Source organism: Plutella xylostella, chromosome 10 (assembly GCF_932276165.1).
Source record: "Plutella xylostella chromosome 10, ilPluXylo3.1, whole genome shotgun sequence".
NCBI classification, from domain to species: Eukaryota; Metazoa; Arthropoda; class Insecta; order Lepidoptera; family Plutellidae; genus Plutella; species Plutella xylostella.
This window is the reverse complement of record NC_063990.1, coordinates 1,151,605-1,167,304: the sequence shown is the minus strand read 5'-3', so window position 1 is coordinate 1,167,304 and position 15,700 is coordinate 1,151,605. Positions and strand designations below refer to the sequence as shown.

The following is a 15,700-nucleotide window of genomic DNA, read 5'->3' as shown; positions in this document are numbered from 1 at the left end:
AAGCACTGTTCGACGATGGTATATGATTGGAATAATGATGTATAAACTACACTCGCGAGCAACCAAATCGACTCAAGCCTTGACGGCGCAAACATACATTAATACAAGTAAAATTATGAATAGAAATAATAAAAATGATATGTCATTTAAAAGCTTAAGATGTCAGCTTTAATTTGATATCATTATTATTGAAATCCATTCATCATTTTTGAAATAAATGATGTCTGAACGCAATTGTAGGAAAAACGGGAATTTAGGAAAAAAGGGTATGGGTATCGTATTATACAAATTAAACAAAAAATGTTAAGATAAAAATTTATTTATTTAAATCAATACTTTGTATTGCCCCCTCTTGCCCTAATTACAGCCTGCAGCCTGTTTCTCATAGACCTTATCAACTTTTTGACAGTTTCCTGAGGAATGCCGTCCCACTCCTCTAATAAAGCTGTCTTCAGCTCGTCCACGCTTGCAGGGACTGGATTCCTGGCCCGAACTCTTCTTTTGAGCTCGTCCCATAAGTGTTCGATGGGATTCAGGTCAGGACTGAGCGCAGGCCAGTCCATCGTGCGCAATTCCTTCTCTCTCAGAAACTGCCGACTGACTCGTGCCGTGTGGCAGCGGGCATTGTCGTGCATTAGCACGAAGTCTTCACCGACAAATTCTGCATAGGGCACAACATGACCGAGTAGAATGTCGGTGATGTACCGATCAGCTGTTAACCCGCCTCCTCGGCCGCCTCCAGGCACGAAAACAAGTGCGGTTTTTCCCTCTAGAGAAATACCAGCCCACATCATGCAGGAACCGCCGCCATATGCTACTGTTTCAGCGAAACAACATTGGGCAAATCGTTCCCCCGGACGCCGGTAGACCCGGCCTCTCCTGTCACTGCCATGCAGACACACTCTGCACTCATCAGTAAACAGGACCGACCGCCATTGCGCAATGCTCCAATCGAGATGCTCTCGAGCAAACTGAAGACGCGCTTGTCGGTGGCCTGCAGTCAATTTGGGGCCTGATGCAGGTCTTTTTGGTGTCAAGTTGGCTTCCTTCAAGCGTCTTCTCACTGTCCACTCGCTGACAGCCACTTGTCGTACACGTCTCAGTTCTTGCTGCACATCAACGCCCGTAAGGTGTCGATTGCGCAGCGAGGTTGAGACAATGAAGCGGTCGTCTCTCTCTGAAGTGCAGCGGTGGCGGCCCGTTCTTGGTCTTCGATTGAAGGCACCAGTCTCTTGGAACCGTCTGTATACTCGGGATACAGCAGACTGGCTCAAGTGGAGCTGGGCAGCGACTGCTCGCTGACTTAACCCTTGTTGCAGCAAGGCAACAACTTGAGCAGCTTCTTCTGGTGTGGTATCCATGGGTTTGCGAAAACAAGGAATACAATGCAACGAGATGTGTACCGGTCAACTTGCAACAAGCGACTGATAAGGTACACCGGATGTGGAAAGGTTTTATAGCGGGATCAGGTAGCGCAAGGCGTGGATTCCTAATGAGGTAATTAACACTGACGGGCAATTAAAATGCGTCATTAAATCTGCGCTTAGTTTTTTTTTATGGTATTGATCTTAATTGAAAGCCTAATTCTTCAGCTTTCGAATGACATATCACTTTTATATTTACCATTTATCGTTTTAGGAAAATCAATGTATATGTGCGCCGTGAAGGCTTGAGTCGATTTGGTTGCTCGCGAGTGTAGTATAACCTTATTGTGTCATTGTGTAGAATTTAAGAAAAGTAATTTATATTTCTATACTTGCTCTATATGTACCTAACGTCTCTCTCTTTCTGTTTGCCTGCCTAACGGTGTATAATATGTGTGACTATCGTTTTCCAATAAATATCCAAGTTATAAAGTAATCTTGCTCTTTTTGCTTACGCTTACCCAATACCTATGCGGACGGTTCGTTTAACGAAAGAATCAATAGCCGCCGCAAAGAATTGTTCACCATTTTCGTTAGGAATCGAACCAAATGGGTTAATATTTTTATTGGAATATTTAAGGTAAGTATAATCATTATAACTATTGCTTTCGAAAAGGTACCTACTGTATGTATCCATCTACTGCCTAAAGATCGATGCATAATTTATAGATTCAGATTATGAACTGCTGAGATGAGATAGGCTGAACTCATCAGTAGCTTACAGTTGGTGTTCTCTCCACATGCAATACTAAACACATCTCACAATGTTCACCCGGTTTCAGACAGGCGCAAAAATCATAATAGAAGCATTTTTCCTGAAATAAAAATAGTTTCAGGCAGTCTACATACATAATATTTCATTTTTATTTCAAGAAAAATGCTTTTATTATAAATTTACCACGAAATTTAAATAATATAATTTAAAAAAAGTATGTATTTATACACATGGATACACATAATGATTATACTTAAGTACCTTAAATATTCCAATAAAAATATTAATCAATTTGGTTCGATTCCTAACGAAAATGGTGAACAATTCTTTGCGGCGGCAATTGATTCTTTCGTTAAACGAACCATCCACATAGGTATTGGGTAAGCGTAAGCAAAAAAAGCAAGATTACTTTATAGAAGAAAGAAATAGAAATTACTTTTCTTAAATACTACACAATGACACAATAAGGTTATACTAGTTTTTACATCATTATTACAATCATATACCATCGTCGAACAGTGCTTTCGACGAATCTCTCTATCGGCGAATGATTTCTTCGGCAAAGCAACCATCGTCGAACAATGCTTTCGACGAATCTTTCAATCGGCGAACGATTTCTTCGGCAAAGCAACCATCGTCGAACAGTGCTTTCGACGAACCGTGCTATCGGAGAAGGATTTTTTCGACGAACAAACCGTCGACGAACAGTGATTTCGACGAACCGTGCTATCGGAGAAGAGTAATTCGGAAAACGATTCGGAGCTCAGGTTGAGGCAAGTACTTACTTGAGGGCGAAGTAAAAACTCATGTCCTCATCTTCCGCCAGGGTTAACTCTGGCGTTTATGCTTAGTATATCTATGTTAATGAGAGTTGTGTTATGTCTCGCCAGGTGGCCTTCGCTCAAGAGGAGCACAAGAACCAGGGTCCGTGGCTCTTTTGCAAAGTTCGCATTGAAAACCTCCTGGGGACGCGAATCGAGTAAGTGCCTACCGACTGATATTCTGCAATTTTTTTCCCCGACGGAAGAGGGGTGTTATACGTTTAAAGTGTCTGTATCTGTGATAGCGTAGTTCCCAAATGGCTGAATCGGGCTAATGTATATCTGAATCCAATGAAGGGTTTTAGGCCTAGTCCACCACGCTGGCCTAGTGGACAGGAAGGAAGCTTACATGTGAATTCTCGTCTGTACTCAGGTGCATATCGCGACCGCCCAGCGCAGCCTCCGCGACCGGGATGAAGTGGCTCTTCAACAAGGAGTTGGAGGCTCTCAAGGAGGCCATCGTGAGGCTACCCGACGAAGGAAAAACTGATTGCTAATTGTACTGAATGTTTGTATTTTTTTATTTGTATTGTATCTTTGTACGCCCCGTTGTAGGTGAACTTTCGGTATTTATTTTACTTGTGAAGGACCGAGGTTTAAGTTGCGGAAGCAAAATTACAACCTACTTATACCGGAGCGTTTCTGGCAACTGGGGTAAGCTTTTGTAAAATTTTGGTTTTTTACGTACTTATTTATTAAAATAATATTTATGTTAATAAAAAATTATGTGATTTATTGCGTTGTAAAGAATAAGTTAGGATTCCATTACCAATAGCTAGCTTGATTATGAAATGTAATGCTGACGATCAATAAAACACTATCAGAGTGCCACATTCACCTAATTTTCAGAAGTTGTACAAAAAAAACACCTCATGTAAAATATTTGATTTATTATCTTCACTGTACAATTGCAAAAACAAAAGACAGATTCGTCCAAATGCGTCCAAACGGAATGTGGTCTAGGACTAACAATATAAACTTACAAAACAAACAATAAAATTGATTTATTACAAAATATAATAATATATCTATCTCTCTCACTCCGCATATACTTTGAGGAAGACACCACGAGCCTTGACAAAGAGTATAATATTTCATTTGTTTTCTTTTTATTTTTGTTTCTTAGTTTGTTTTCTTGGGCTTCGGTTTCCCGCGCTTGGGCTTGGCGGGGTAGATGGCGAACAGAGCCAGCTGGAACGAACACAGCGCGAACGCCACTATGTTTTGTACCTGTGGAATGAGGATTATTAATTAGCAGTCTTGCGCCCCACTTTACGTATGTTGAATGTAGGGATAGGTACAGGTTGAATTTTACCAGTAACATTTCCATGGTAAGGTAAATAAACCTGACATAGGTACTTAGCTTATCAAGTTTCATCAGCTAGTAGAAACAGTTTTGACAGTTTGTAAAAAACTATAACAGTTTACGTTTTCTCGCATACAAAGTGGCGCCTCTAGCGGAAACTATCATGAAACATTTGACAGAGTGTATACAGATGATAGAAAGAAAACTAAAAAAATCGTTTTCGTAAATTGCAAAACCCGTAGGTACTAGACACTGCTCTGGGCTAGTAGCACGGGGCGCATTTAAGTTTTGCATTGCGCCCACTCACATAGCGCAGCCTCAAGAGCGCGACAGAGAACTTTTCTCACGTCTTAAATGCGCCCTGTGCTAGCCCTTCTGATGTTCCACATATTTTGACACTTTCTATAGGTAGGTAGGTATTCATAGTACTCACGACAATGAAGGTGTTGTTCAGAATGACGCCGTACAGCAGCCACATGAAGGTGACCACGGTGCCGGACAGGATGATGGGGAACGGCATGCCCTCCGTGCTCTTGTTCTTTATTATGTTGCCCTGCGACAGACACGGTAGGGTAAATAAAAGCGTTCACAGTAAGTTGAAGGAAACATTTATTTGATACACTATTCATTACAAAAACAGAAAATTGTACAAAACAACAACAGAATACGGAAATGAATTAAAATAATACAATACAAAACAATGATTTTGTTTCGTGAATTTTCAAAATCCGTCGTACTAAAGTAGTTAAGAATGACCCCCTGAGTCGAGTCCTTTCGGCTTTTCGCAACACCTTGTAATTTTTGCAGAGTTTGAATATGTAGTAATGATGTTGACTCACCAGGTTGAAGAGCGGCGAGGCGATGAGGTAGAACATGAAGGCGGTGATGATGAGGCCGAAGCGATACTCCACCAGCTTGGGGTCCTCCATCTAACCAACAGATTACATATTATTATTATTTTAATATTGCAGTACGGTTCAGACAATTAGGTAAGTAGTTCAGAAGTTGGCAGCGAATGCACTTTTGTACCTGGTCAAAGTAACAAACTGCCTGCCTATTTATCATTACAAACAATGACAGTTGGTTAGATTGACAAAGCACTAAAGTGTGATCGCAGAAGAATCGCAGCAAACTTCAGAAACTATGAAGTTGTTAGGACCGAACTGTACCTATTTACAATACAACTCAAATTAGAGTAGCAAGCAATATGCAGAGAGGTTTATCTCATTGAAATAATCTCACATCAAATACCTAGAAGGTGTAACGTTATTTATTTCTTCAAAATAAATAACTTACAAAGTAGTAAATAATCTTCATAATTTATTAATTTTAAGTATCGACTTTATCGATAACTTTATCTTCGCGTCGATAATTCTTCAAATTATCGACGCGTTCCCATCCCTAGCCAGCGAAGCGGTCTTTTGTTCGTGTCCCCACTATCGCGGCAGCCCCACTCGGTGACCACTGGCTCTCGATCATTCGGCCACGGGCTACGGCATCGACTGCGCGTGACCCTACCTCACGGCAGTCCTCTAGGTGCCTAGCCCGCTCTAAAGTGTCGAATGACCTAGACTTTACCAGTGGTGCCTTGTGCGTGTCTTCCCCAATATCGGGTAAGTGTGATCAGACTTGCTTAGCTCATTTTAGGAACCTATTTGTGCTTTAAACGTTTACTTATTGTGTTTTAAACTGTTAATTTAAATGTGTCTAACTTAGCTTCACTTTTTATTTTATTCGCCTGCTTACGCGTTAGCTGGCTTAACTAACTGCGCACTTATAACAGCCAAGATGGCGGACATGCAATTACGCATTATCATTTAGACTATTTTAGACATTCCATCATCATCAGCTTTTATATTTCTTTTATTTTAATTACGCTAGCTTGCCTAAATGCATTAACGTAGTTTTATTCCAAATTATGCTGCAGCTAGTGTACCGCTTTCGGCCTTTCCTAATTGTTTCTATTTTTTATTTAATTAATATTAGGTATTCCGTTCTGGTTTTCACTGCCGCCTCAATCAAGTTAGATTAGGTGCTCTTCTGTACGTTTTGATGACGGTATGTGGAACCTAGATGATAACTGTGTACTGATGCGTTGGATTTCTATCTATTCCAGGGTCCACGGTACGGTTTACCGACTCCACGGTCCACCTACGTGGTTTCTACGGCTCGCCCTCTACGTGCTGGTTCGGCAACCCCCTGCCTTCGTGTTGCTGACCACGCCGCGCAGCCGACCTACACGCCACGCGCACGCAACGGCCACGTGACCTGCCTGCCTACCTACCTGGCCACTGGAGAAGAGGACTTCCACGCCGGTCGCATTATCGGGATTCCACGCCGATACTCTTCGACTCAGGGGAGTCCCTATCCGTACCAACTGAAAACTGACTGATCGTGTAGTGTAGGCCTAACCCACGTTGACCTTAAATAAATTTGTGTCAAGCTGAACCCTGGCTTCTCATTTCTACCTCTCCGTTAGCTAGCCATTTTTATAAGCGCGACAAAGGATTAATAATTAAATGACAAACCTGTGCGTATCCGATCATAGCGGCCGACACGGCGCCGCCGCAACCCATCTGCGCCCACACACGCACCTGGCAGGAAATATTCACACATTATTATCCGCAATCTGATATTACCGGGCTCTGCAAATGCACGGCGAAAAGCGAGAAAATAATAATAATGACTAATATAAATATTACTCATGACTTTAGTCTTTAAATATTGGTTGGTCATCTTAGTGAAAGGATTAGCAAGTCAGATTATCATCAGTGGCTGACTGCGTAGGGTGCGCCGAACGCACATAAAATACAGCTGTTACGCAACTTGGGAAAGCTAATTCTGTGTACCGCGTAGGTAATGTGGTAAATACGCGGTAATACCGTATAAGAAATTGTAATTAAAAAATATATATTTAATTCGAAATATTAATATGAAAGCTTTGTTGATATTAAAGTTGTAGGTATAATAAGTTGTTGGCATATCTTATTAGATGTAAGACCTTATTCAATGTAATGTGTAAGTATAATGTCTTTTAATAAGTACTGTAATAATGCTATGTATGCTGTTGGAGTGATGATGATGATGATGATAAATAAATAAATAAGAACCGACCTTCTCCTGCGAGTAGTGGAAGTAGAGCATCAGGTACAGCATGTTGAGCGCGAGGCCGAAGAAGTTGACGTTGATCATGGTGTCGTCGCGCAGGATGAACCCGTACTTCAGGTTGATCACGCTCCTGGAATGTCATAGGGAATAGCATAGCATAAAATAACAGAATTTAACAGATATAGTAATTGTAATAAGATAGTTTACTTTACACTAAGTATTTTATTATAATTTTTATTGCCTATTAGTATAAAAAGATTCCTGGCTACCCATTGTACAGGGTAACCTAGTTTGGCAGCTAGAAACCCAAAATGTAACATTACACTAACATTTTCATTTTATATGGGTATAATGAAATTTTATCTTACGAATAAATCTTATGGAGATCAATGAAAGCAAGTGTTTTGCCCATTTCGAAACATAAAGATAAAGATAAAGATAAAATACTCTTTATTGCACACAAGAAGAAACAGTATTACAAACATGAACAGAAAATAAATAGCACAATCGGCGGCCTTATTACTAAAAGTAATCTCTTCCAGACAACCAAATTGAAAGGACATAGAAATAATGAAAAAGGGATAGCGTGTGAAAATAAGAGATATTTATAAACTACATTAATATAAAGTATAAACGATATGTAAACACCTACATATAATAATATATAAAACCTACATAGTTAATAATAAATATATACCTATATATTCTATAATAATACATAAATATTATTAAAAATAAATAAATAATTGCTGGTGCATTCTAATCAGGATAAGATAAATTTAAGTAGTGCTGTCGGAGCTTGTTTTTGAAGGATGGTAGAGAGGGTGCGAGTCTGATTTCAATGGGCAGATCGTTCCATAATTTAACAGCCTGAAATGTGAATGAGCCCTCATAAAACACAGTTGTGCAAGATGGAACATGAAGGCGAAGGTTATGAGATGAACGTAGTGAGCGGCTATGTGTAGAGCATCTCAACTCAAAACGCTCCTTAAGGTATGTTGGGGAACAAGGATTGAACAGTACCGAATAAAGTAGTGAAAGTATGTGAGTATTCCGTCGAAGGCGAATTGGGAGCCACTTGAGTTTTTGTCGGAATACAGATACATGATCATATTTTCTTAAGCCAAATATGAATCGTATGCAGTAATTTTGAAGACGCTCAAGCTTATTAAGTTGCTCCTCAGTGAGATCAAGATAGCTGGCATCGGCGTAGTCAAGAACGGGAAGAAGGAGTGATTGAGCTAAAGCAATTTTGGTGGAGGTAGGAAGGAAATTGCGTAGTCTTCGAAGTGATCCCCCTGATGCAAACATCCTCCGGCTAACCGCCTCCAGCTGAGGACTCCATGTCATAAACTTGTCAAAAATTACGCCAAGATTCCTGACTGTATCACTATAAGGTACATGAACCCCGTCAAAATAAATTGGCGGCACCATCCGAAGAAAATTGTTATTCATTAACCTAGAACTTCCGATGAGGATAACTTGGGTTTTCTTCGGATTGACCATAAGGCCATGGTGTTTACTCCAGTCTACGATTTTAGTCAGGTCAGTGTTCATAAAATTAACTGCTTGAGCTATATCAGAAGGAGAAGCATGTGTATAAATCTGTAGATCGTCTGCATAAAGATGGTAGGAAGAAATAAGTTTGTTAGAAATGGAGTTAATAAAAATAGCAAAGAGCAGAGGTGATAGCACACCACCTTGTGGGACACCGGCTGCAATATCACACCATTGGGAGTATGAGTCCTCAATGCGTATACGCTGCCGTCGCCCCTGCAGATAACTGCGAAACCAGTCAATTACCATTGGAGATATGTTAAGTGATCGAAGTATTCCCAGCAAGATTTCGAAGTTAACAGTATTGAAAGCATTACTAAAGTCTAACAAGGAGAGGATTGTGATTTGACCATTGTCCATGCCCTGGCGAATGTCATCAGAGATCTTTAAGAGCGCTGTGACAGTGCTATGGCCAGGGCGAAAACCGGATTGGTTGGTTGCGGGTAAGGAAATTGGATAGTTGGAAATGTACAAGGCGTTCTAGGACTTTTGAAAGGAAAGGAAGAATAGATATAGGGCGATAATCGGAAAATGAGGCTGGGTTGGATTTCTTAGGTAAAGGGACAACTTGAGCTTCTTTCCAGGCAGAGGGAAATATGCCAGAGGAGATGGAGGAATTGAGGATATGTGTGATAATGGGAAGGATAATATCTAGGATAGGGATTATCATGTTACGACTTGTCGAACTGTCGCTTCCAATTGCATTGGAAGTAATGGAAATAATGACCTTCTTAACATCACAATTGGAAAATTGACTTAATTGGAAAGAAGGAAAGTCAGGGGTTGGTAAGGCCGATAGGCGACCGAGTGTGCTAGATTTCACGGCATCATTCATGGCCGAGGACGAAGAGAAATGTGAATTCAAGGATTCAATGTCTAAATCTTTACGGATAGGACTGTTGCGAGATTTACCAACTCCCAGTGACCTAAGGAACTTCCAAACTTTGGCTGGATCGCCATTTTCTACAGATTGATGGATATGGCGGCGTTGTGCATCCCTACACAACTTATTGCAGCGATTACGAATAGCAATATACTTCTCCTTGTTAGCTTCAGAGGCACGGAGTTTATATTTGGTCTTGGCTGAATTCTTTTCAAGGATGACCTTCTTAATATCATCAGTGAGCCAGGGAGCCGGAAGATGCTTTAACCGAATCGCTTTTACTGGTGCATGCACATCGTATAGATCGGTAAGGAGGGAGTTAAATTTAAAAACCTGTTCATCAACGCTGGCTGCGTTGAGAACGGGCGTCCAATCGGTACGATGAGCATCACGACGCAAACTGTCCAGGTCCATACCACCAAAACTACGCAGCATGAGAGTTCTTGACTTCGCTTTAGGTGGGCGGACTTTATACGAAAGGTATATTAAGTCATGATAAGAGAAACCAGTGGATCCGCACTGGCCGTGCTTAGCAACATGATCAGTAGAGGATACGAGAATAACATCAAGAAGAGAGGGTTCGCAGTTAGGAAAATGATGAGTGGCACTAAGTGGGAGAATATTCATGTTGCTAGACTTGACTATAGATTGAAAGGTAGAAGACCGAGAATCATTTTTAAGGAGACAAGTGTTAAAATCACCCATAATAATGGTATAATATATATAGAATAGAATAGAATAGAATAGAATAGAATAGAATAGAAAACATTTATTTCTATTCTATTTTTCATTTTCATTTTCTATTCTATTCTATTCTATTCTATTCTATATAATATGTTTCACCATACCATTGTAAGTTTACACCAGTGTTTTTCAACCTGTGGGTCGCGACCCCCTGGGGGGTCGCGAAGCTTCTGTAGGGGGGTCGCCAAAGGGCGAAAAAACTGGGAACTTAAGTAAAAAATCAATGAAGACAATTATTAAGAAATACTCAGTAAAAAAAAAAACTTTTACTTACAATTTTCTTAAATGCGAAGGCTGAGCTTGTTTTTTCTATTAATTAAATTATCTCATCGTGGATCTGTTTTAGTACAATAGACCACATCCACACAGTAAGGCAGATTACACAGAAGACCGAAGAGTATAATCAGCCTCTGTATCTAGCCTTTGTGGACTATGAAAACGCCTACAACTCCATCGAGACATGGGCAATTTTGGAAGCGTTGCAGAGATTTCAAATCGACTGGCGCTATATCGAGGAGTTGAGGAGTCTGTACGATGCCGCTGGACATGGCATATGTATAAATGGCGAGTACATGTTGTGACATGAGATGTCGTCGTCGTCGTCGTCGTCGTGACGACATCTTTATTATGGCATAATCTCTGCAGGAACTCAGCTGGATGATGGAAGTGGCCTAAATGCTGCTTCCCAACGTGTGCTCACATCGAACCGGAGCCGATGATCGTTGGTGAGGCAACAATAAAGTTGTGCAAGATATGTCTACCTCGGGGAGACTATTCGGCTAGGCAGAAGCAACTTCGACAAAGAGGCTGCAAGGCGCACCCAACTGGATGCATTAGGAAAACTTCGTCAGCACATATTCTCCTTGGCCATCCCTCAGAGCCTGAAGACTAAAGATTTCAACCACTGCGTCCTGCCAGTGATGACGTAGGTATGGTGCAGAGACGTGGGCACTGACGGTAGGACTGGTCCACCGATTTAAAGCGTGCTATGGACAGAGCTATGCTTGGGGGTTTTCTGATAAATCGTATCAGAAATGAGGTTTTCCGTCAGTCAGAGGATTAAGATTACTAACAAAGCTGTCAAAATATGCAAGCTGAAATGGCAGTGGGCTGGTCATATCTGCCGAAGAACCGATAACCGTTGGGGTAGACGAGTTCTCGAGTGGAGACCACGAATAGGCAAACGTAGCGTGAGAGGCCTGGTTCAAAGACGACGACCACAAGTGTTTATTTTTTAGTAAAGCCAGGTATTTTGTCTTTTTTTTACTTTCATTTCACCCGTGTAAACTTTTATTCAAGATTATTAAATGTTCAAAAGATAGAAATTTCGAAAAAGAAATTCCGGGTCGCAATGGCATAGTTGTACATACCTATGTACAATGTACATGGCCACACGTATCCGATGTGTATAATTCTAAAATAATGTGTTTTTAAATCCGATAAGTATGTACTACTTCGAATCCTAATCATGGAGACCGTAAATAAGTCCTATGGAATGAATATTGTGAATACTGTAACATACACATACATACATGATAAAAAACCGAAAGGGTCAAGGGGGTCGCGAAATATTTTTTTATACCAGGGGGGTCGCGTCATGAAAAAGATTGAAAAACACTGGTTTACACAATCACAATGACTTGCGCAATAGACATGGTACTACCAACAAACTTTGCAACAAGCAAAAAAAATGCAAAATCTGTACTCAACGACTGGCTAATACTTTCACCCTATAGACCATTTTCGCAGTTTGACAAGGATAATATAAGAATGACTTACGGACCTTACCCGGCACCCAAATCGGCTATTTGAGTTTTGAAGCGCAATGCGGTGTGCCAAAGCCATCACTAGCAAAAATGCACTATCTCTATCTAAGTATCTGTTACTGATGTTACCACTACGCAATACTCACATAATGAACCCTCCGATGAAGGGCATGATGCTGACGCCGCGCGTGTGCCCCTGCCGGCGCACGTCGAGGCAGATGAACGAGCCCGAGAACATCTGCCCCACGGTCACCACGCCCGCCACGGTGCCCACGATCTCCTTGTACGGCTGCAGGAGGGTCGATAGTGCCTCCATGGTGAATGCTGCTGTTGAAGAGAGAGGGAGTTGTATTGTTGGAGGAAAATGTGGAGTAATTTTCAGATAGAACCTTTGTTACACCTACCGAGTAGAGTGACGAGACAGTATCCTCGGCCGATCCTCGGAAATTCGACGAATATACTGCCGCCGAGGATACTGTTTCGGCCACTCTACTCGGTAAGTGTAATCAGGCTTATGAACGAATTTTAAGTGAGGGAAAAGGAGTGAAGTTTAATGTAGGGGTTTGACGAGGCAGTTGTGAATTTTTGTTGAAAAATGGAATAAGTTTGGACAAGTTCACAATCGTAACTTACTTTACTAGTAACTCTTTCACTGCTTAGGTACTAAGTACATTATAATGCATATAAAATTAATCCATAAATACGGAATATCTACAAAATGTGTTACTTAATTATTTACTTATGTATTTTGGCTATCTATGGTAAGTAAGTTTAATTTTAAAACAAGTACTTGAAATTAGTAAGACTATATCAACCATGCATGATTATAATTATTAGTCTATTAGCCATGTATAATTATCTCATTTTGCATTCAAATATTGTACCTAACTACATACAGACCTACTCATTTAAATGAATATGCATAGCGAAACTAGTAACTGGTTAGTAATCTACTTGCCAATGTCGTCGGATTCCTTTTACTCTGAACATTATGTAACCAATAAAGGATATATTAAAACTAACCGACTGCAGGCTGGTATGATATTTCATAACGTTGCGTTATTAGGAAGATTCATGGAACAAAGGTTGAACGATAAGTATGATGACCCAATATACCCACAAAGTAACTAATGGAAGCTACCTACTACCTACAAACTAACGTATTAACAAAGATAAATTATGTGTGTATCTATACCTATCCATTAAATATTCTTCTCTCTCTCAGGATCACAGAGGGTGGTAATGGTAACCAACATGATTTGTTGTCTGAGGATCATAAAGGGTGGTGACACACACATGATTTGTTGTCTGTACATTACCGACTTGGAGCTAGATAAACAATCACATCCTTACACATGTACCTATTATTGCAAATGGGATTTAAATTGATAGTTAGCGTCACTGGAGCCGCCACACCCACCGTCGTCGATCGTCGCGGTGCGTGGGGTCACGCTAGCTTATGAAAAATAAATTTTCGGAAGTTTCACGACTCTTTCGTGTGGCATAAAACATACTGATTTTGTAGGTATGTCCGTCTAGTCTGGCTTTTTCAAGTCCCTTAAAGTTTACGTTTTCTTTCTGCCATGATCATGATGCTTAAATTTTGTGTTATAAGTTTCATCATCATATTTTGTAGGTATGCAAGAAAATGTAAACGGTAACTACAAAAAATAAACCTGTGCATGTAATGAATCTAATCGTAATCTTTGGTAAAGTAGCTACTGAGATAGAGCAACCCCCTCCTGTGACGACCGGCCTGCGTCACAGGAAGTTAGCAACTTATAATACCAATATATAGTCTGTTCACAGTTATACTTACCTCTCATATTTGATATCTAAACTTGAATATATTTTTTACCTTATCTTTTTCTTTTGTCATCCTGACTTAGATATTATTATTATTATAAAATCTTAATTTATTATTAGGTATTGCTAGTTTATTTTGATGAGTCTCCCTTATACTTAAACTTACTGTTTTCATATAAGTATAACATATATTTTATTTTATTTTCTGCCACAGACCTTTTAGATGAGTTGGCTATAAATGGGTGTTATTATTGTTGGGTACATGTATTGTTGTGTATAAGAAATCTGACCCCTCTCAGAAGCATTGTTACTATGAGAGGGGAATCAGGTTTCTCTGCACATGACCAGACCTACCTATCTGATTACTGGTTATTTTTCTTTGAAAGGTGGCTTGATTAGTATTCTTAGTAATTTTTCGTAAAAATTTGTCGAGCCATTCAGAAGTTTTGCATACTCACCATTATTGTTAAAGGCTTTTAACCTTGGCTATAAAATGATACAGTTTGATAGTTACAAACTAAAACAGCTATTATCTGTGGAGTAACTAGATATGGATAACACTCATACATAACTACTGATATCTCAAAGATATGAGTAGTTATGTATGTTATAGGTATTAGATATGTGGGAAGAAGTGATTGGTTATATTCAGCTGGATATATAATACTATGACTTTATAGAGAATATCAGCAAGGGTGGCATTATTGAAGGGTAGGCAACTTGATTGCATCCATCATGGGCTATTTAGGTCCAAACTCCATACAATCTATTAATTATAAACAAAACTAAAAATGTTAGGTAAAGCAGTATAGGTGAGTAAAAAAAAGATTATACTTAAATAAAAGTAGTGTTGATTTTTTTGTTGAAAGAATAATAAAATTGATAAGTACACATCATGATTATGAATGAGGGCAATTTATTTAGAAGGGACTTCATCTAGATATAGTGTAGGGGCACTTATCTCTACATCAGGCAGTCATCTGTGCCTGCATCACAGCCTAAGTTCTAAGCCAGTCAGTTTTCATAACAAAGTTTTACATTATATTTTTTTTTTAATATCATCTCGTGTCAGTCAATAGTGATACGTCATTGAAATAATTTAGAATTCAACTTCCTACATATTTTTTGTGATTATTAACTTATCTAACTCATAAGAGTAAGTTTTAGTTTTACCTAACTTGTAAACCTTGTGAACTAAATTATCTTATTAAATAATTGCTTTTAAATCTTTGAAGCTATACTTACAATGTAAACCCCGATGGTAAATTTTATATAGTCAGCAGAAAATAGCACACACACGTTGATAATTTAATAAAAATAAAAAATTACAAAAAAACACCGACCTAACCTAACCTTGGTCACCGACTGACTGACAGTGACAGCGTGACAGCTGACAGGAATGACAGTAGCGAGCGCCTGTGACACTGACATTTAATTCATGACGTTGTCTAAAAATGTCCATTGTGTTTGGAAACCACATCAAATCAAATCAAATATTTTATTGCCATCAGCAGTAGTATACAGGGTTTAGGTTTGGGCTTCATGGCTTGGTGGGTATCCATTTCATGAT

General features: G+C 39.6%; 2 protein-coding genes across 6 annotated transcripts in view; one reads left to right on the top strand and one right to left on the bottom strand.

Moving 5' to 3' along the window:
* Positions 1-3,695, top strand: part of LOC105382932 (2-oxoglutarate dehydrogenase complex component E1) — a 29,276-nt gene extending 25,581 nt beyond the window's left edge. For all 4 annotated transcript variants that reach the window (XM_011552918.3, XM_038117851.2, XM_038117852.2 and 1 more), the window contains 2 exons: positions 3,030-3,118; positions 3,334-3,695. In XM_011552918.3, the coding sequence (XP_011551220.1) occupies positions 3,030-3,118; positions 3,334-3,457 (213 nt within the window). In that variant the 3' untranslated portion in view covers positions 3,458-3,695. The remainder of the gene's footprint in view (positions 1-3,029; positions 3,119-3,333) is intronic.
* A 140-nt stretch (positions 3,696-3,835) lies between these two features.
* On the bottom strand, positions 3,836-15,531 carry LOC105382931 (sugar transporter SWEET1). 2 transcript variants are annotated; one of them, XM_048623533.1, is made up of 7 exons: positions 15,376-15,531; positions 12,471-12,651; positions 7,381-7,504; positions 6,795-6,860; positions 5,106-5,195; positions 4,700-4,819; positions 3,836-4,190 (listed from the first exon to the last, which is right to left on the bottom strand). In XM_048623533.1, the coding sequence occupies exons 2-7, from the start codon at positions 12,638-12,640 to the stop codon at positions 4,083-4,085; spliced, it is 678 nt and encodes a 225-aa protein (XP_048479490.1). In that variant the 5' UTR covers positions 12,641-12,651; positions 15,376-15,531; the 3' UTR covers positions 3,836-4,082. The 2 variants fall into 2 exon arrangements, with proteins under 2 accessions (XP_048479490.1, XP_048479491.1); XM_048623534.1 differs by having other exon boundaries at positions 12,471-12,648; positions 15,376-15,524.
* Positions 15,532-15,700: the final 169 nt, after the last annotated feature.

Coding starts and splice junctions, on each gene's coding strand:
- LOC105382931 (XM_048623533.1), bottom strand. CDS start 12,640: ATGGAGGCACTATCGACCCTCCTGCAGCCGTACAAGGAGATCGTGGGC. Junction 7,505..12,470: donor TTCATCGGAGGGTTCATTAT/GTGAGTATTGCG, acceptor ATGACATTCCAG/GAGCGTGATCAACCTGAAGT. Junction 4,191..4,699: donor TGAACAACACCTTCATTGTC/GTGAGTACTATG, acceptor CTCATTCCACAG/GTACAAAACATAGTGGCGTT.